We start from the raw sequence: 22,973 nt of genomic DNA on the forward strand, positions 1-22,973 counted from the left end.
CTACATGCTTTGTAAGTAGGAAAACCTGCAAAATTGGCAGTGTATCAAATACTTGTTCTCCCCACTGTATGTCCAAATTTGAACTCACTGGCACATGAACCTGAGGCTTTATCATCAATAATTTATAAAATGTATCTAAACAAATGTTAGCCATACTGGTAGGTAGAACTATGAGACACCATATGTCAGAAACTCCTCTCAGACCAGCTTCACGGAAAAACAGGTCTGTACTTACAAATCAAGCTCAATGGAGAGTAATCATTGAGCTAGATTTTCTTTTGTCCAGGACTAGGCTTAGTCTGTGACGGTGAAATCTGTTCTAAGTAACTTCCCTTATCAGTGGGTCCATTTCTGCTGCACTGCTTGGAACAGGTAATCAAGGGGGTTGTTTGTCCTGACGCCATTTAGCTCAGGGTGCACCATTAACAGGTCTCAGTGTTACGTTTGGTAGTGAATCACTGCTGTAGAGGGGGTGACCATCTGTCATAGACACCCTAAATGATGACCAGACACTCTCTCTCTCACACACACTCACACACACACACACACACACACACACACACAGACAATCATGTTCCGCCAAGCTCAGGTTCACGCTCCTGCAAGTTGTGGTTAATGATGCTAGTTACACTGCGCTAACGCAGGGACTCGCTAAGAGTGGATTTGTGTCTAGCTACATGGGTACACATTAGGACAAGGTTATGGATGAACTTGTCCCTCTGAGTGTCCAAATCATCTTGTTCTTTGCACTGTTTACCTGGTCTTCAGAAAGGACCATGGTTTAAACAAGGAGAGTGACTTCATTTTGTTTACATCCTCAGGGCCTGTGTATCTGTTGACAGGTGTTACATTATTAAAGAGTAATATTTGAAATTGTCACAAAAAATAACACACACACACACACACACATATTGTGGCACAGCACACACACATATACACACACACACAAATATTGTGGCACAGCACACACACGTATACACACACACACACACACACACACACACAAATATTGTGGCACAGCACACACACATATACACACACACAAATATTGTGGCACAGCACACACACGTATACACACACACACACACACACACACACACAAATATTGTGGCACAGCACACACACATATACACACACACAAATATTGTGGCACAGCACACACACAGATATTGTGGCACAGCACACACACACACAAATATTGTTGCACAGCACACACACATATATACACACACACACAAATATTGTGGCACAGCACACACACACATATACACACACACACACACACAAATATTGTGGCACAGCACACACACATATACACACACACACACAAATATTGTGGCAGAGCCACAGCTCTGTCAACTGTGTCAGTGTCCCTGACAATTGGTTCCGTACAACGTCAGCAGTTACAGGTTTACAGAGACAATGTGTCACTACAACGGCATCCAACTGACAGCTAAACATCATCAACAGAACTACCATGGACCCCCCCTTCTCTCACTCTCATCCCCTTCTCTCCCTCTCATCCCTTCTCTCCCTCTCCTCCCCTTCTCTCCCTCTCATCCTCTCCTCTCTCCTTCTCTCCCTCTCATCCTCTCCTCCCCTCTCTCATCCTCTCCCCTCTTATCTTCTCATCTCTCCTCTTCTCTCACATCCTTCTGTCTCCTCTCATCCTCTCCCCTCAAATCCTCTCCTCTCACATCCTTCTGTCTCCTCTCATCCTCTCCCCTCTCATCCTCTCCTCTCACATCCTTCTGTCTCCTCTCATCCTCTCCCCTCTCATCCTCTCCTCTCACATCCTTCTGTCTCCTCTCATCCTCTCCCCTCAAATCCTCTCCTCTCACATCCTTCTGTCTCCTCTCAGCCTCTCCCCTCTCATCCTCTCCTCTCACATCCTTCTGTCTCCTCTCCCCTCTCATCCTCTCCTCTCACATCCTTCTGTCTCCTCTCATCCTCTCCCCTCAAATCCTCTCCTCTCACATCCTTCTGTCTCCTCTCAGCCTCTCCCCTCTCATCCTCTCCTCTCACATCCTTCTGTCTCCTCTCATCCTCTCCCCTCTCATCCTCTCCTCTCACATCCTTCTGTCTCCTCTCATCCTTCCAGTAAAAACATCAGATACAGAAGTTCATTTTTGTTATTTTTTTGTGTCCGTGTGTGTGTTTGTGTGTGTGTATGAATGTGTCATCACAATGGCAATTTAAATTTAGGATTCAAATATTTTTCTAACTAACCAGATGATGCTCTGGTGGGCAATTAAATGGACAATCTCTGATATGTAAAGTCCTTTTCATTAAAATACCCATTGGTTTAAAGCTTAGTAGCAAATCAGGCAGCGGGGCTGCATTTTTGTTTTTTTAAATCACAGAGCAGGCCTTTAATGCGGCTGCTGTCCCATTTCCTTCACTTCCTTCCTGTTCACTGCTGGTTGAGGACCTTACAAAGGAGTTTAAACACACCAAACACACACTCACTAAGTTGTGTAATAATATCCTTGTGGGGACCAACAAAATCCATGTTCCTAAACTCTAACCACAACCCCAATCTTAACATAGCCCTATCCTAACCCTAAACTTAACCTCAATTACCTAACAGTTATGCCATACACACTCAGTTGAAATGTGTAGGTTATGGACCTTACAAAGGAGATCTGAAGAAAGAGTTGAGGCAACCACAAAACTTTTCATCAAAGCACTAATATTCTGCAGTACACTAGGAGCCCCAAAAAAAAAATATATGAATTATCTAGGACCCTAGTCTCAGACTGCAGGGTAACACTGTTCTGGACGGATCTCAGACTGCAGGGGAACACTGTTCTGGACGGATCTCAGACTGCAGGGTAACACTGTTCTGGACGGATCTCAGACTGCAGGGAAACTAACTGTTCTGGACTGGCCTCAGACTGCAGGGAATCTCATTGTTCTAGACAGGTCTCAAACTGCGGGGGAAACTCATTCATCTGGACTGGTGTCAGACAAGCTCCTCAAATGCCAGCCCTGGAGTTGTGAAGAGGGCATCTTACCCCACTGGAGGCTGAAAAGTTCTGGCACTGGCCATCAAATCCTGAAATAGTTCTCCAGCTCCCCAATGGAGAGGTTCTTGAGAATTTAAACTCCCCCTGGACTCTACACCACACACACAAACATTCACACAACTGCAAGCACTGCCGCTACGTTGGTTAGTCTCTGGTCGCTCCTCATCTGAATGGAGCAGGCCTTTGATGTCCACACACTGAAATACTAGCCCACATACACTAGCCGCCAATATGAGGTGTGCATATTGCAGGCCTTTGTAAAGGCTAAAGCAGGGAGGCTGGCGAGGCACCGCTACGTGTCAGAGGTCACGGGCAGCCTGTCAGCGCACATCAAGAGCGGTCTAAATGTTTCCATCCGATCTGAATGAGAATCCGATTTGCAGATTCACTTAGAACCCTTAAAATGTGTCTGTCTCAACTGGTCCAACTTTCCTCGTCCTCCATCGGACCGTTCCAGGAGGTCACTCAGGATTAGGAAAGGTTTGACTGATGAGGAGAAAGGAAAGAAAGAGAAGACAGGAGTCAGATATGGTGAAAGAAAACTGAAACAGAGAGAGGAAGGTGAGGGAAAGTGAAGATGGGGAAACAGTGGGAGAGAGGGAGGAGCGTGTGAGACAGCAAGATGAGGACAGAGAGACGGAGATTGATGGGATGAGAGAGAAAGAGAGAGAGACAGAGAGCCGAGAGACTTGTAAATATTGTAAATCTCCAGAATGGAAACGGAGGGAAATTGAATCATAATCTCATCATCATATCATGTTCTGAGACCCAGAAGACGTTTTTAAGACTCTGGATTATCTGGCAGATTTGGTCCTGATACACCTACCTTATGAAAAGCGTTCAGTCCATGACAGAGACACCTTTCCTAAATCCAACAAACATCACTATCTTATGTAAGAATGTTTAAATATGTTAGGATAGTTTCAGATCACTGTACATAAAGTAAGACATGTCCATTTCATCCTAATGGTAGTTTACATCCATTTCATCCTAACGGTAGTTTACATCTATTTCATCCTAACGGTAGTTTACATCCATTTCATCCTAATGGTAGTTTACATCCATTTCATCCTAACGGTAGTTTACATCTATTTCATCCTAACGGTAGTTTACATCTATTTCATCCTAACTGTAGTTTACATCTATTTCATCCTAACGGAAGTTTACATCTATTTCATCCTAACGGTAGTTTACATCTATTTCATCCTAACGGTAGTTTACATCTATTTCATCCTAACTGTAGTTTACATCTATTTCATCCTAACGGAAGTTTACATCTATTTCATCCTAACGGTAGTTTACATCTATTTCATCCTAACGGTAGTTTACATCTATTTCATCTTAACTGTAGAATACGTCTATTTCATCCTAATGGTAGTTAACATTTATTTATTCTTAATGGTAGTATACATTTATTTCAGCTGGTATACAGCTCTGCTGATGTAAGCACTATGTAGTGTTTGAGCAGGTAGTCAGTCTCTATCTGTGTGTGTGTGTGTGTGTGTGTGTGTGTGTGTGTGTGTGTGTGTGTGTGTGAGAATGGATAAGTGTGTGCTGGCAATGACAGTTGAAGCATTAATGATCATCTCAATTAAAGACAGATGCTCAAGTGCACGCCAAGTACAACACAAAAGCATGTACACACACACACACACAGATTAACACAGACACACACACAGATTAACACAGACACACACAGTGATGTACATAGACACACACACACACAGACCAAAAACAGACACAAAAACAGACACATAGACACAGGGTCAGTCCTAGCCTTTTGGGGGGAAAATCTGCGAAAATCTGCACACACACGCAGACAGGAATGTATATACAGAATTAGCCGCAGCCTGTAAACAATGAATGATTGAAGACATGTTTAATAAGCAGTTCCAAATGGCCTTCTGTACATAGGTCTCAGGGGCCCATCCAGGAGATTACGCTGAGTTAATAAAGCCTTTATAAACCATACATCCCATTACTATCGTCTAAGCTCAACAACATATTGGTGATTGGTTGGTTCCGGGATGATAGTAAATAACATCAGATCCCTTTGTATCAGGGAAACATTTAATTTCTGTTTTACCCAAAACAAATAGACATAACAAGCACCCTGTGTTTTATATTCTCCCCTCTCTCTCCTTTTCCCTCTATCCTCCATCCCTCCCATCTTTCTTCTGTGTCTCTTCATCCCTTCCACCATTGCAACTTCTCTGCTGTTCCCTCCCTCCGTCTCCCCCATTTCTGTCAACACTGCCTAGAGAGCGGAAAGCCAACAGCCAGGCCCTCTGGGGTGACAGCGATGTCTTGTGAAAGAGTGGGATATAAAACAAGCAGCATATTGCGGCTTAGGCCCGGTGTGCCTCGTGAAATTACTCTGAGAGGAAATAAATTTGTCTGGCTCCATAAAGTGCCTTCTGAGGGCCCTGTTCAATGGCCCTGACGATGTTGACCACTGGAGCACAACAGTCTGCCCATGAATGTGACCAATCCTGTCTCAGTGAAGCCGTCATAACCCCTTACAACCTTGCTTCAGCTCTGAAACGTCCTCAGCCGTCCTGTGACAGACAAAAACCAGGTCCATAATGAATGGATCCAACGCAAAGTTAACAAAGCCTTTGCTGCCCTTATTACACAATACACCGTTAGCTTCATGAGTCCTCACTATATTTAATGACCACGGATTCTGGAATCCAACGATTATTAAAACTCTACAACCTAAACTTCTGCCATGAAGGTAGTTCATAACTCCTATATGAAGCATACAAAGTGCCAAGAAATGTCAATCAAAGCCCTTTTTTATGTAAGCTCGGGTCATGTAAAAGAAATAAAAGTCTGGGAGGGTCAGTGATGTCACACTTGGTGGTTCTCCAGGAAACTGGATGGTGACTTGGTGGTTCTCCAGGAAACTGGATGGTGACTTGGTGGTTCTCCAGGGAATTGGATGGTGACTTGGTGGTTCTCCAGGAAACTGGATGGTGACTTGGTGGTTCTCCAGGGAACTGGATGGTGACTTGGTGGTTCTCCAGGGAACTGGATGGTGACTTGGTGGTTCTCCAGTTGTATGATCCGTGGGTCCCATGGGTGCTCTCCTCTCTCCCAAGCACAACACACTCTCACAGGCACCTAGCCACGCCCACTCTGGCAGATCCCATTCCCCTGAATATTAACTGTGATCACCTGGTGCTTGTTACAGTGGGGAGAACAAGTACTTGATACACTGCTGATTATGCAGGTTTTCCCACTTACAAAGCATGTAAAAGTCTGTAATATATATCATAGGTACTCTTCAACTGTGAGTGACGGAATCTAAAACAAAAATCAAGAAGATACATCAGAAAAGCAGAACTTAATATTTGGTACAGAAACCTTTGTTTGCAATTACAGAGATAATTCGTTTCCTGTAGTTCTTGACCAGGTTTGCACACACTGCAGCAGGGATTTTGGCCCACTCCTCCATACAGACCTTCTCCAGATCTTTCAGGTTTCGGGGCTGTCGCTGTGAAATACAGACTTTCAGCTCCATCCAAAGATTTTCTATTGGGTTCAGGTCTGGAGAATGGCTAGGCCACTCCAGGACCTTGAGATGCATCTCACGGAGCCACTCCTTAGTTGCCCTGGCTGTGTGTTTAGGGTCGTTGTCATGCTGGAAGACCCAGCCACAACCCATCTTCAATGCTCTTACTGAGGGAAGGAGGTTGTTTGCCAAGATATCGTGATACATGGCCCCATCCATCCTCCCCTCAATACGGTGCAGTCGTCCTGTCCCCTTTGCAGAAAAGCATCCCCAAAGAATGATGTTTCCACCTCCATGCTTCACGGTTGGGATGGTGTTCTTGGGGTTGTACTCATCCTTCTTCTTCCCAATACGGCGAGTGGAGTTTAGACCAAAAAGCTCTATTTTTGTCTCATCAGACCACATGACCTTCTCCCATTGCTCCTCTGGATCATCCAGATGGTCATTGGCAAACTTCAGACTGGCCTGGACATGCGCTGGCTTGAGCAGGGGGACCTTGCATGTGCTGCAGGATTTTAATCCATGACGGCGTAGTGTGTTACTAATGGTTTTCTTTGAGACTGTGGTCCCAGCTCTCTTCAGGTCATTGACCAGGTCCTGCCGTGTAGTTCTGGGCTGATCCCTCACCTTCCTCATGATCACTGATGCCCCACAAGATGAGATCTTGCATGGAGCCCCAGACCGAGGGAGATTGACCGTCATCTTGAACTTTTTCCATTTTCTAATAATTGCGAAAACAGTTGTTGCCTTCTCACCAAGCTGCTTGCCTATTGTCCTGTAGCCCATCCCAGCCTTTTGCAGGTCTACAATTTTATCCATGATGTCCTTACACAGCTCTCTGGTCTTGGCCATTGTGGAGAGGTTGGTGTCTGTTTGATTGAGTGTGTGGACAGGTGTCTTTCATACAGGTAACTAGTTCAAACAGGTGCAGTTAATATTGGTAATGAATGGAGAACAGGAGGGCTTCTTAAAGAAAAACAGGTCTGTGAGAGCCAGAATTCCTACTGGTTGGTAGGTGATCAAATACTTATGTCATGCAATAAAATGCAAATTAATTATCAAAAAATCATACAACGTGATTTTCAGATTTTTTATAAATAATTACACACCTCTACATGCATTGTAAGTAAGAAAACCTGCAAAATCAGCAGTGTATCAAATATTGTTCTCCCCACTGTATCTCCTTCCAGCCACAGAACTTAAGACCAGCATGCTCCACCAGACCATCATGAGAGATTTTTTAATTGTTTGTGCCTGCCATATCACAACAGTGCCTTTAGGAGATTCGACAATGACCTTTGCCTTGGAAGTTCTCACAACTAGTTCTCCTCCTGTACCTTTGCCTGGTTCCCCCGTCCTCGCCTGTGTCTGATTCCTGCCAGTCCTCTACCTTGTTACCGCCTCACCCTATCTGTGCTTTTGCTTGCTGTGTATGAACCTGCTTGAAGACTATGATTTCTGCATTGCCCCTTGTTTACTGTAATAAACCTATTGTGCTCTGCCCTTGAATCCTCTTCTGTCCCCTTGATTCCTTACACCAGGGAATTGGGCGGTGACTTGGTGGTTCTCAAGGGAATTGGGTGGTGACTTGGTGGTTCTCAAGGGAATTGGGCGGTGACTTGGTGGTTCTCCAAGGAATTGGACTGTGACTTGGTGGTTCTCCAGGGAATTGGGCAGTGACTTGGTGGTTCTCCAGGGAATTGGGCGGTGACTTGGTGGTTCTCCAGGGAATTGGGCGGTGACTTGGTGGTTCTCCAGGGAATTAGGTGGTGACTTGGTGGTTCTCCAGGGAATTGGGCGATGACTTGGTGGTTCTCCAGGGAATTGGGCGGTGACTTGGTGGCTCTCCAGGGAATTGGGCGGTGACTTGGTGGCTCTCCAGGGAATTGGGCGGTGACTTGGCGGTTCTCCAGGGAATTGGGCGATGACTTGGTGGTTCTCCAGGGAATTGGGCGGTGACTTGTTGGTTCTCCAGGGAATTGGGCGGTGACTTGGCGGTTCTTCAGGGAATTGGGCGGTGACTTGGTGGTTCTCCAGGGAATTGGGCTGTGACTTGGTGGTTCTCCCACAAAATGATGAAGGTCGGGAACCGTTGCTCTATAGTCCAGTCAGTGAATGAGTCCCAAATGAGCGCTGGTCAAAAACAGTACACTATATCGGAAATAATAGGGTGCCATTTTAGGGCTCAGAGTGTATAGGGCTACAGCAGAGATATAGCCAATCTGTCTGAAAGCCATGCTATGGTAAGTGTGAATAGAAGATGCATAGAGTCAGTTTGGATGTTGTTTTTACTTCACTGCGACACATCTACAGCTCCCATATCAATATGAGAGAGAGAGAGAACCACAATGGTCGACATTACCACAACGCTGTCACAGCATAAAAAAAATGGCATGGGCACACTCTGTACGCGACTGTATGGGAGCAAAGTCATGCGTCTGGTGCATCACAATATCGGTGGCGCTGCTTGTCATCATCTCTCTCAAGTCTACCTTCATGTATGGAAAGCATCTGCACAAGTCGTTAAGACAACATGACCAGCTGACAGTTTCTGATCACATCCAGCAGCTGCAGACTGTTCTCAGAAGGGTGGAGGGGCTTTTCTCACTGCTGCAATCAGCCTGTTACACTGCACCATTCTCTTATGTCGGTATCTCTACTTCTCTTTTTTCTGTCGGTATCTCTATTTCCCTTTCTCTGTTCGTATCTCTCTTCCTTCTGTCTCTTCCCCTAAATTTTTCTCTCTGCCATTTCTCTTTGTATCTCTTTATTCCATATCTCCCTTCTGTCTCATCTATCTCTTCTCTCTAATCTCTTTTCCCTCTCATCTATCTCTTTCATCTATCCCTCAAATCTATCTCTTCTCTCTAATCTCTTTCATCCATCCCTCTCATCTATCTCTTCACTGTCTTCACATTTCTCTCTCCTCTCATGGATTCTCACTCACTGTTCCTCTTTTCCCTCTCTCTTTCTCTGTGTTTCTACTATATCTCTCTCTTTCTCTGTGTTTCTACTATATCTCACTCTATCTCCACCCCCAGTGATTCAGAACCTATTTCTTGCCCACTGTAATGTCATCATCAACATCATCATCATTTTTCTGCAATTTTAAATTAAGTCATAACTCATTGTGACTGTTAGCTGTGGTCATTAACGTATTTCAAAAGACTCCCTCCTTCCCCTCCTCCCCCGCCTCCCTTCCTCCTCATTTCTCTCCCACCCCCATCCAAGCCCTCTCGAATGCGTCATCCGCAGCACAGCTTCTACCAGCTTGGTTAATTAGCGGGCGTCGGCCTAATTGCTCTTTATTAAGTACTACAATATCTGCTCAGCTGCACATACATGCAGTTAAAAGAGCAGACATTCCACATGCCACATCACACACAAACACAGCAGACATTCCACATGCCACATCACACACAAACACAGCAGACATTCCACATGCCACATCACACACAAACACAGCAGACATTCCACATGCCACATCACACACAAACACAGCAGACATTCCACATCACACACAAACACTGCAGACATTCCACATGCCACATCACACACAAACACAGCAGACATTCCACATACCACATCACACACAAACACAGCAGACATTCCACATCACACACAAACACTGCAGACATTCCACATGCCACATCACACACAAACACTGCAGACATTCCACATACCACCACACACACAAACACTGCAGACATTCCACATGCCACATCACACACAAACACAGCAGACATTCCACATGCCACATCACACACAAACACAGCAGACATTCCACATGCCACATCACACACAAACACTGCAGACATTCCACACGGTTCAGAACACAGCACAATCCACACACCGTATGAACACACAGGAACCCCAACCCCCACCACACCAAGACACCAGCAAGAAAGAAAACAGACCGGCGATATCACATTGCAGGACCCATTCTGGTATGGAAACAGATGTTTGCCTTTAACGGAGGGAGACGGATGTCAGAGGGGATGTGTGGATGTGCTGTCCGACAGTGAAGCAGGGAGGTGGAACCACAGACAGTGAAGCAATTAAGGTTTGTCCAGGCCACCAGCACGCCCAGATGGATCCACACTACCAGCCAATAGGGAACCGGGGAGACACAGTATCATAGCGTGGACTTCTGGCTCCCCAGGGCATTGTGAACGAGGTATCAACCCCAGTTCTAAGAAGCTGATTTTGGGGTTTGCTGTAAAGCTGTCCAAGACTTTAACCCTCGGCGTCACAAAGAGGTGAGATGTCATTGGTTGGAGAGGAAAGCTGGCCATTCAGCAGACTGAGTATACCAAGACCATCACTGTGTAAAAAGGAGCAAAGAAAATCAAATATTCTGAGTGGGTGGAAAGACAGGTTGACGGTAAAACGAGCAGTGACTAAACTGTGGGCTGATTCCCAGGGTGAGTCAGAGAGTCGTGACCAGGTGGCTCTCATCCACTGGAGGATTTACATCTCAATCTTCAACTCTCCTGAGCCCGTTCTGAGTTGCTGCGATAAGCCATGGTTGGAATTGGACATCCCAAAATTGGGAAGTTATTGGGAAATTATTATAATATAAATAATACCATCTGCAATGACACCTGTAGGCATGAAAGTGTAGGTGTTACCATGGTAACGTTGTGAAAACTACAAAAGATTCAGGTAACTATACCTATACATCCCACTAGCGTGTATCTCCATATGTGCGTGTGGGCGTTCTCTGGGTCTAAAGACGTCTCGTTTGGAGCTACAGATGGACCACACCCCCTTGGTCCCATTCAAAGGGACAATCAGCAGTTCAAACAATGATAATGTGACTCTGTTTTGGTAAAAAACAAAATGACAGGGCTGGGGAAATGTAATAACAGTGAAAGATTTCAGTGAAACACCTCATATTTCAGATTCTGACCGGGGCACTTGGTGGCATTTCTAAATAGAAATAAACCTGGGTACATTTAATGTTCACACAAAAACCAAATGTAGCTACAGCTGGTTCTTTAGAGCAGGTGAGAAAAAATATGAATCATTAGAGGTGTAATGTCGTTGCAACCAGGTTTTGCAACGTGGAACAGCTCACAGAAGACTAAAGGGTAGGATTAGCATTAGGAATCATTAGGAATAAGGATTGTCAAAGAAATCATGGTTCAGAAAGACCAGGTGATTAAGGAGTTTAAAGTACGTAAAACCAGGCAAACTTAAGTCCTTTGGGAATGTTGCAACGAGAATTCCCTTTATTGCAGATGTTGCTATACTGATTTGCTTCACCAGAAGCAGAGATTAAACAAAATAAAGCTGATGTCAATTAACAACATTGAGAAATCGACAACAAATATTAATTATGTATTTAATTTATGACACTATACAGGTGAGAAAACATTTTGTTTCTACCATGGCCGCTGCGCTGGGTAGTCACGCTATGGCAACAACTGCACCAACTAAAATGTTCTTAGAAGCTTCAAATAGATCTGTGCAGGGCGAATTCTTCGTCTTACTTTTCTGCTTATTCAGAATGTTTGTGCACTTATAGTGGTTTGCAAAGTCCAACGCAGGCATACATACAGCTGAAGAGAAAAAAAAGTGTCCTACAAACTACTTTTGCTTGCGGTGTCCCATATCTTAGTTGATCACCGTGAGTTCTAAAGCGATGAAGAGTGCCTCCGAGTTGTTTCAGTGGCAGTGAATTGACGTGACGTCTCTGGTCTCTGGGATTTTCGATGAAAATAACCTGTTGTGCGGTGAGTGACCCTGGTTAAAGCGTGGATACCGACTCAGCCTCTTCGATGCCATCAGGGGGACACCACAAATAACACTAATGATGTCTACGCCCAGTAGTTGAAATCTGAAGTGAAGACTATCACTTCTCAGATAGGTGCTCAATTAGCGGCCTGAATTAGATCAAAGCTAAATCCCTCTCACATGCTTATCACATAAGCCTAAGTAGTATTTTCCCAGAACCGAAGAGCGGACATTATAAGTGCCGTGTGGATGTTTTACAGACAGAAATGATGGCTTTGACACAGTTGTGACGATCTATTGTGAATGACTGAATACCTTTTTCAGGGACTTGAAAATTATAAACCAATCGTGAATCAATAAGCTGCGAGTAAGAGTGGACAGAGTATACGGTCATGAATACTCAACAGGATGTGCCTGTACGCAGCCTACTCTTAACTAACACTGAGAAATGATGACGTCATAGAACCACTTAAATCCCGTTTAAGCGCGTAGGACGGCGCTACAGTTCCGCTTAAAAGTAGACTGCACATTTGACATTTGAAAATAAATTGTGATGTTTCTATATTTTGAATGAGAGTATATGGTATTATAATAATGAGAATCATGTCTTGCTATTAGGGAGTAGCTCATGGTTAGGCTTAATGAACAGCGCTCTAGCATTTCAAACGTTGTGTGTTTGACAGGGGTTATTGATTTATTCAGAGGACAATGTGCTTACACCAGCGAACCTTTGTGTTTAATCAGAGGTGGGACCAGAGATCCCAGGGTGGTTTGGGTGGAATTATTTCCCCAGGCCTCGTAGTCCTTCCAGATCTGGTGACCAAACCAGGTACGAACCCAGACCGTTGACGGGAATAACATCCTCTAAAAACTATTAATTCAGGCCATAATGGCCACTCCAGGCCTTGGTGGTATTATAGCTGTAACCCTTAGGGTCCATTGTTCATATGAATTATATTTCAATATAAAACAGACCAAGAGACAAAGCATGTTTGGGCAGTAAAATGTACATAGCTGAGTTGGCTTAATCAGGGTTTGCCTTCGGTTGTTTATTCCAGCCTGATGCTGTGTGCAAACATATACAAGGTTTTAGTTTTTTCTTGCACCTGTTGGTTACGATTTGGTTACATGCTTGCTAAACAGGCTACCGGAGAGCAGTCGAGTTCACATGCTGAGCTCTGGCCATTGGTTCTGACAAAAGAGACCTCTGGTTTTGGTTTGTCTGATTGGTCGAGGCTCGCTAAGCTAGCGCAGAGCCTGCAGTAGTGCCCCGAAGAATCGTATGAGTGTTGACAATATGTGAGAAAAATCCTTCTAACAAACAGCACTATGCCCTTTCTTTTTAATGCTTTGTTTGTCTTTATTAAACCTCTGTTCATGTTTTATTATTTAAGCTTAGACTCTGTGGACTCTGTCCATGTAGTCTCATATTATAGCCAGCTTGACACGCTAAAAGCTTGGGATATGCTGGTCTACAAATGTTTTTTGGGTTATTTAGATATAATACGCAATCCCTTCTGAAACATTTCAGATAGGATCACCATGTTGGATGTGGTCTCTCTTGTCTTCATACATCGAGTAGAATAACAACAGGAATGGAGACGGCGCTATACAAGCCCCCTTCATCCCAGACTCAGTGTAGACCTTGTATAAGAGATGTCACAATGCTTTCTTAGCAGCATCACTTTCTCGCTCACAATCCTCCACTGGGATTCAGCCAGCCTTCAGTGTCTGGCAGATGCCCAATCCGACACCTCCTGATAAACATCATTCTGCATCTCTGTCAAAGCTGCCAGTTCAATGGAATGGGTGGGGTCACTTCAAATTCGAACTGGCCGGAATGTGCCCACTACAGTGAAGAGACTTGAAGGTTATGGTAAGGCTAACAATTTCTGACTTTTATGACTATGTCAACTAGTGACAAACAATTTGAGGTACGTATGACAAATAATGCTGACCTAGGATCATGTCTTGTTGTCTATGTACTGTAACAGGATATGATCCAGGTTGGTTTCACCCCTACCTAGTTCAGTCTGGTTGAATGCTGGCATGCTACCCTCCCAAAAGTACAGTTCATTTGAGGAGGTGGGAACACACAAATCGCACTCACATGCACACCAAATAACGGCATTGTCCTTCAGAATGAGGTGGTCTTGGGCCGCTCCCAAATTAACCCTGGCAAAGCGACCCTGAAATGTTGTGTATGGCGAGTTGACTTTTCTATGTATTAACAGATGAACAGGGCAATTATGCTAGCAAGCTACAGTATGACACAAAGCATTGTGGCAGATTTTGGAGGATGAAAAATACAAGTTTGCCTGGTATGACAACCTTAATAAAAAGGTTGGTACAGGGCAGCCTACCGGGGTAATCTTTTGAGGGGAGTGTTCCTGAAACAAAGAAACACCCCACCCTGGATTCATGCAGCAGGAGGAATGGACGTTGGGTGCCAGGAACCTATTGGCTTGTGCAATGTGCGCCATACAGGCAGACGAACCGCCTAAAAAGACACTATGGAGTGAAGGGGCAAACAGTTGCCTGGTAGTCAAGAGGGCAGTTGTTGAGTCTCAGGGAAAAAAGGGCTCAAGACTTTCCTGGTATCTATCTGTCCTGGTATCTATCCGTGAATCAAACACTAATGAAGATGAATAAGAACAAACAATAACATGATCAATGACAAGATCAATAACAAACACACATCAGGGGCTTGGATGCAGACTACTGTCATGGGGGTTGGATGCAGACTACTGTCAAGGGGCTTGGATGCAGACTACTGTCAAGGGGCTTGGATGCAGACTACTGTCAAGGGGGTTGGATGCAGACTACTGTCAAGGGGGTTGGATGCAGACTACTGTCAAGGGGGTTGGATGCAGACTACTGTCATGGGGGTTGGATGCAGACTACTGTCATGGGGGTTGGATGCAGACTACTGTCAAGGGGGTTGGATGCAGACTACTGTCAAGGGGGTTGGATGCAGACTACTGTCATGGGGGTTGGATGCAGACTACTGTCATGGGGGTTGGATGCAGACTACTGTCAAGGGGGTTGGATGCAGACTACTGTCATGGGGGTTGGATGCAGACTACTGTCAAGGGGGTTGGATGCAGACTACTGTCAAGGGGCTTGGATGCAGACTACTGTCAAGGGGGTTGGATGCAGACTACTGTCAAGGGGGTTGGATGCAGACTACTGTCATGGGGGTTGGATGCAGACTACTGTCAAGGGGGTTGGATGCAGACTACTGTCAAGGGGCTTGGATGCAGACTACTGTCAAGGGGGTTGGATGCAGACTACTGTCAAGGGGGTTGGATGCAGACTACTGTCATGGGGGTTGGATGCAGACTACTGTCAAGGGGGTTGGATGCAGACAACTGTCAAGGGGGTTGGGTTTCTGTTTCTGCAGAACATTTCTGCCCAATGAGTAAAAGACATTTGCAACTGCAAGGTTTTTTCCCAAAAAAAATTGTCCGGTAGAATTTTGTTGGTGTGAAGCCCTGTGAGACTAAATAGGAATGGAACAAAAGTATGAACTTTGCTTTCATTCAGACTAAGCAAAAGGACTAAAAAGTGAGAAAACAAGCTAAAAAACAAGACTGATCCTAGATCTCATCCTAGAACTCATCCTAGAACTCATCCCAGATCATGACTTCAACCCCAAGACTTTCTGGACGCAGCCCCTCGTGATTGGTTCAATGCCATGTCATCATCAGAACAGCTGACCATATCACGTGATGCGATTACCAGGTGTATAAAACACCTATCCAGCTATTGTGAGATCTGGAAGGAGACTTACATTTTGTCAACATGCAATGTGCCCTCTGGTGACACAGACTTGTAGCTGTAGAAGGGTGATCTTAATGTGACCAGTTTTGACCCCGTGGTTTAACAATGTTTTCATGTTTTTTTCCATCGAGGAAATATCACTTGATCAGTGGCCAGGCCCAAACGAGGCCATATATGATTAATAATAATATAGATGCTGTGTCATGAATGCCCACTTTGTACACAAACAACAGTCAAACTCTTCCTGAAAACAGACAATGGACATTTAGAGGTCCGTCCATGATAAATGACCCCCCCAGACTGATACTGCTGGTATTCCGAGTACTGGTCTGTTGACTCGAGTTCCCACTCACTCCTCAGCATTCGAATACAGTAGATCATCCTGGCAAGTTCGCCTTTTTGAGCTAGAAGCTGTTGAGCTCTTGTAAAAGATGTTATTGGCTAAGATCTCTTGGTTTTCAAGCACAAAACGATGTGGTGTGATGGTGCATTGTTTCACTGTTTAAACAGATTTTCCACTGCATCCCAAAGTCATGCTTTGATTTAATCATTCTGGTTTTGCAACAATTTACCTGGACACACAAAAATGCTAACTTAATGCAATAATGAAAAGTGTACAAACACCCCAAAATAAAACATAATTATTTAAAATTTTGAGAAATTAAGTTGCAGCATCTATAATGGCAAGTGAAGGTTTCCTGTGACTTTTTATAAATCTCGACGCTTTCTGGGTATTATTTCCTGGTTTTCCTGGTATAATTTTTCAGTGGCAAAGAAGCAATTGAATTAGGACCCTGACATGCATCTTAAACAGCCAATATTTCTTCTATGTGTAACGCACACTTTAACCCGTGGCCACAGGGGATTCAGCAGGTATTCGACATAGATCTGCAACCCATTCATTGTTAAAGTTGTTGAATGAAGTATGTGCTAACCCATGCACTTTCTTTTCGTACTCAACCTATGACATTCAGTTCATTGTGCAGTTCCACAGGCAACAACGACCACCGTAGTCTGTGTCTGATGCAGGTTGTTTGCTGGGGAGCATAAAGTTCCTGTCAGAAATTTGAGCTTTTCTCCAGCCTACAAAAAGACATGAATAAAGAGGAGCTTTGTGAAAACAGACGTGTGTGGTAAGATAAGAAGCTTACAATAACCACTGGTGAGGAAGCCAAGGAACTGGGAAATAATAGTAAGAATAATAGCTCCCAAAAGGTTTTCATTGTATTTTTGTTGTTGTATGCTTTTACTTTAGCTACTTAAGTCAAAAAGAGTGATGATTCAAGGAAATAAAAAATATAACCAATACATTGTTATTGGATTTATGTTTTCGTTTTAGTAAAGAACAAATCTCTTGTGGTCCTAGCTCAAAAAAATGCTTCTGCATCTTAGGGGCCTGAAGAGGTCTCTAGCAGACATTACACACATTCACAGACAAACAAACAAGCAGAAACAAAACCGACAGAGCTTCAGGTCTACAACCTGGAAACAGCATTACAGAAGTCAGTTGTTTCTCTTCAATTAATTATTAGATATGTTTCAGAGAAATAACAGTTCTAACATGTGTTTGTATGGACATGTGTGTGTGTGTCATTTGGTTGGTTACATAAAGACAACAGCATGTGTTAATTTTGAAAGCCTCACTGGAGAGGAGACTGCTAACACTACTGTATGTCCAGCACAACGCAAGACGGAGAAGAAAGACATAAACACACACACACACGCATTACACCGGTAAAAACACACCAGAGGCCACAATGAGTCCTTACCTTATGATGACGTACATGACCAGACAGTTGCCCACAAGCCCCACCACGCACACGATCATGTAGACAACAACAATGGTGAGTTTAACGCTGGCAGGGAGGAAGGCCGTCTCGTTGTACCCGCCGCTGAAGTTGTTTTGAAAAAGCAGCGAGTCGTTGTAGAATCGCAGGGCCGCCAGGTCTGCTCCTTCGACCGCCGAGTCGTTCAGGAACTCCATGAGAATGGCCTGTCTGATGTGATGTCACACCTGCTGATAGAGAGATCAGAGTGAGAATCAGGCGAGAGGGAAAAAAGTGGTGTGTGGCGTGTCACCTAATGGAGACATGAGATGAGGAGATGCCCGCACGTGGTATATTGCCTCCTCGCCACTGCCTTTTCCCCAGTACCCACATATGAACGTTTCGGCTTTTACAGAATACTTGGTCAGGTGTGTCACCGACAGAAGTAACCTGGGCTATATGCTGTTTTTATTCTAGTCAGTAAAGACGGGTCTGGTCTACTGGTACTGGTCTGTGAATAGAGAGACAAAGCATGTCGGTTGCAGGTTGAGGGACACATACACGGATTACGGTTCACAAAACAATTAGCACTCCTATAAATATTGGTGCAATCATTCCTAGGCTCCGCTCGAACGTCGGTTGCCTAATGCTGCCTAATAATTGAGTTAGCTTTTTCCGCAACAGTTCCAACCTGGTGTGTAACGATACGACATGTGTAAAGCTAGTTTTACATCGCATAACTGGTGAAGAGAGCAACACCGTATACATGTATAGGTTGACAGCATAATCCTTTCTCATGGCAGTATAAAATACAGCAGCGCCATACCGTTATTAACGATGCTATCCTAACAGTCCGCTGTGCGTCCTCCTCGTGCCTGCCCAAGCGGTTCCGCGAAGTTGTTTATTGGCTTGTGTTTAGTTGGCTGCGTTCCTGTGTAGTGTATCTCAGTCTCGGTTCATTGTACTGTTTTCCATAGTCGACAGTGGTAAAAATTTCCGTTGATGCAGGTCTACAACGGGAGAATTCCCCCCTCAACAACAGACGAACTGTAGAGGGAAAGGGGAGGAGTGGTCTAAATCTAGCTGGTTCCTTCGATTCTTTCGAACAGGTTCGCTCCTGAGACATGGGGACAGATTCCGGCGTCTTCACACTCGCTTTCTCTCGCTCTCACTCTCTCTCTCTCTCTTCTTCACACTGTCCCTCAAAGCGCGTCCTCTATAAGATCGCGCAGAGAATGCGATCCATGTTGCGTGTCTGGATTAGACTACCCTAGTGCGTATTTTTTTAGACTATTGCTGTATAGGGAATTGACGTGTAGCCTACTCGGTCTGTCGTGGAAATGGTGTTGATTTATTCTGTTACCAAGACTCCAAAAGTGATGTACCATTACATTCGTACAGTGGAGTACTAACCTTTTCCCATTCAGGCCAGGCCTACTTAGTTTATGTTTAGTCTTCACTAAATGCATACATAGGGTGCTGCTGCTAATCTGCGCGAGGTAGGCTGGAGTTGGACATGCACGTTCACGTCAATCGCATTTTCGCTGTGCAAAATTGATAGGTACGGGAACGCGGACCACCTGTCTGTCCAGTCTTTTCAGGCCTAAGTTATTAGGATATGAATCATAGGCTAAACATTTAGGCTACAATAGGATAGGCCTGTTGATTTTAATAAATATAATTGGAATTTTAAAAAGCTAATTTGTTATAGTATTATCCTATTCGTAACTCCAAGAATTGAGGGTACTTAAACGTTGAAGGGTTTTTGTTGGGTTTAAACGAGACAGACCCGGCAGATCCTCACTTCACCATTCGGTGTTAATACCAAAGGATGTTATTCTGCTGTGTCTCTACATCAAAGAACGAGCCCTGATCTGTCCCACCGCGAATCACACGTCGTTGACGCACGTTCCTCGTTGAATTTTCGTAACGGAAAAATACAACTTTTTCTATTCGATTTTAGGTTTCTTCTCAGTCCAGTACCCTACCTTTGTTTTCCGCACTCCGAAATGTCTACAGGGGGTGCTCGTGCTTAACCTTTTACTTTGGTTGACAAAAAGGTGTCTACTTTTTTATTGTAAAGCGCTCTGTGAATACAGGAATTTTGGGAAGCAGAATAACACATTACTTTACGTTGAGGACATCCTAACGGAGCGAAGGGAGATCCGGGCACGCGCCTGCCGCCGTCCGTGACGCTGATTGTAAACCGACGACCGTCAGTCTGTCCTGTTCCTGCTCTGAAGCTTAAGGAATGAACGAGGACATGAAGGACACTTATTCAATCGATTTCCCCCTTTTTAAGGTAGCCTAACTAATCGGTGGCATGACACGTGACGTCGGTCTTATAGATATATTAGGCCATGCACTTTTAAGGGCCAGAAAGCTGAAGATGGTCGGTTCCAACAGTCTCCGAAACCAGACCAAAGAAGTCGCGAGAGACTACGGTCAAATCGACGAGGACGTTTTTGGGATGGTGCCCTGGAAACGTGATGAGATGAACAACTATAAACGTCAGTAAAGCAATAGTAGATAGTTTCTCTGCTTTGCTTCGCTTTTCTCATCAACTACTCACTACAACCATAATAGGGCTGCACCTGCTATGCTAATCTGGATTTGTAAGACGTACAATTTGAAACAGTACAGTATAGTAATCATGCTCATTACGAGCCCAATCTGTTTAAAGCAAATCCAAATATTTATCACTAGAAGCTGCAGTGCTGCACACATACAGACTATATATAGACAAAGCGGGGCAGATAGCGTTTGAAGCTATAGTTAAACAGCTGATTATGTAGTTGGAGCAGCTTACTAAAGAAAAACGGGGTATGAAGTTATGCAAACCAGGTAGGCTATTCACAAGTTTGAAGTCTGTAAACCGGTCAAACTGAAATGTTGCAAGGAGAATTATGTTTATCCTTAACTGCGTTGCTTTACCAAAAACAGAGATGTCAATTAGCGACATGTACAGACTGGCAACAAATTGAAAGAAGCCCCCCACAAAAAGTGTTTCATAGGTGTTGGGCCACGATCCGCTAGAACAGTTTCTGTGCACAGATTCTGCGAGTCTCTGCAACTCTACTGGAGGGATGGAACATAATTATTTCAAAACATAATCCCTTATTTGGCGTTTTGATGGTGGTGGTGGTCTAACATGTCAGTCCAAAATCTCCCATTAGTGTTTAAATGTGTTGAGATCTGGTGACTGCAAAGGTCTAGTCTGTAATCAATCGACCACAGAGCGTTCTAAAACTGCAACTCACGGTCTGAGTCGTTTTGGAGATTCAACGGTGACATGACGCCTCTGGTCTAGTTTGGCACTGAATCGTATAGCCTAGATCCAAACCCATTCGAAAACAGTAAAATGGGCAATTTTTCAAGTATTACATCCAATAGCATACATGAAAATGAGACACTGATATAGTCCCTTATAATGTCATTTACCATAACGTGTTATTCTTCGTGGTTTTTTTCGTGTCTGCCCTTACGCTGGCAAAGATGTTTTCAAAGAGTCGCTGCAATGACCATCAATTGACTGACTCAGAAGAATACTACTACTGACACAGCTACTAATAATATCAATAATAATAATAAGACAACATGTCCTTCAAAACGAATAGTCTACCATGTGTCTTCTGCGGTAGCTACCAATAATATATTCCATAACCTTCTTTCAAAACGTGTGATAAAAGCCTATTATTTACACAGCAGTTCACAGGAGGTTACACAGGGCTTCATTTATTCTAATTATTCATCTATTAAGGTTTTAACAGGCCAGTGAAAACCTTAATATCCCCCATTCAGTTTTAGATAACGAAGACGGAAAAGCTAGCGGATCACAAATCATTTATAGCCCTCTGCCTCATCCCTTTCCCAATGCCCCCGTTTGATTCGAGTCTGAAAATAAATACAACTTTAATTAAATAACACCCTAGCGTAAAAAGCGAAAGATCTCAAATTGTGAATTTATATTTCTAGACTAATCAACTGAAAATAAGGAAGGAAATCCGAGAGAAAAATAGAGGAAGGAATGAATAATGGTTTTTCAACACAGATTGACTGGCAGTTCCCCAGGAGACAATCCCCTCCAACATAAAAACACCAATGCATTATTTTCTCGTAGATGGTTTTCCAAACTCTCGAAAATAGTTCAAGACAGTTGTTGATTCTATCGATCTTCACGGGGTGACGCATCGCGTTGGACAGAGAGATAGATAGGCTCTGAAACTGCTTTGCTTCGTGGTATTTGAGGAAATGTAAAACAATTTATATTCAGTAATTTGTCATGACAATATAGACAAATAGGTTTTAATTACTCCTGTCCAGAGCAAGCTGCAGCGTTGAGGTAATCTTTGAACCGACATCAGTGTAGTTGTATGTGTCACGCTCTACCGACTGAGCCCCACAGGACCAAAATGCTCTCAGGTCAGCCTTTTTTGAGTCATAAAGGGAGGTCAGGCAGGAGTGCAGGTAATTGAAGGAGTAGGACCTCTGACACTGTGTTATCCCCATCTTCAGCCACCAGATTGCGATGATGCGTGCATGGTTACATTATTTCCTGGTTTCACAAACTGACTATTTAAAAGTTATTCCCAATGAATCTTGGTCAAAAGTAGTGTACATCATAATGTACCGTGCAAATAAGAAGGCAGCCTATGAATCACAGCAGTGGACTCAAGGGAAATCAGTTAGAATCACCAGGTGACTACAAAAACCAGTTAGAATAACCACAGTAGACTTTACAAAAATCTGTTAGAATCACCACAGTAGACTTTATGGAAATCAGTTACTGTATATACTTTATAAGCTTGGTCACGACGCTTAGATACTTTCTAACCATGGTAGCAGTTCATACATACTTTATGACCATGGTCACAGTGCTTGGATTCTTTATAACCATTGTCATGGTCCTTAGCTACTTTATAACCATGGTAACAGACCATACCTACTTTATAACCATTGTAACAGACCATACCTGCCTTATAACCTTGGTCACAGAACTTGGACACATACACTGCTAAAAAAAATTAACACATAATCATCACAGTGTAACACCAAGTCAATTAAACTTAAGGGATTTCAATCTGTCCAGTTAGGAAGCATACATGATTGTGAATCAGTGTCACCTGTTTTGGTGCAAAT

General features: G+C 43.9%; 1 protein-coding gene across 1 annotated transcript in view; it reads right to left on the reverse strand.

The window, feature by feature from the left end:
* The window catches only part of oprl1 (opiate receptor-like 1), a 45,093-nt gene extending 25,981 nt beyond the window's left edge, over positions 1-19,112 (reverse strand). Inside the window, exons 1-2 of the mRNA XM_020051341.2 lie at positions 18,661-19,112; positions 17,838-18,082 (exon numbers count right to left, since the gene is read on the reverse strand). Of these exons, the coding sequence (XP_019906900.1) occupies positions 17,838-18,052 (215 nt within the window). The 5' untranslated portion in view covers positions 18,053-18,082; positions 18,661-19,112. The remainder of the gene's footprint in view (positions 1-17,837; positions 18,083-18,660) is intronic.
* Between the last annotated feature and the right edge of the window lie 3,861 nt (positions 19,113-22,973).

Source organism: Esox lucius, chromosome 12, assembly GCF_011004845.1.
Source record: "Esox lucius isolate fEsoLuc1 chromosome 12, fEsoLuc1.pri, whole genome shotgun sequence".
In the NCBI taxonomy this organism is placed as follows: domain Eukaryota; kingdom Metazoa; phylum Chordata; class Actinopteri; order Esociformes; family Esocidae; genus Esox; species Esox lucius.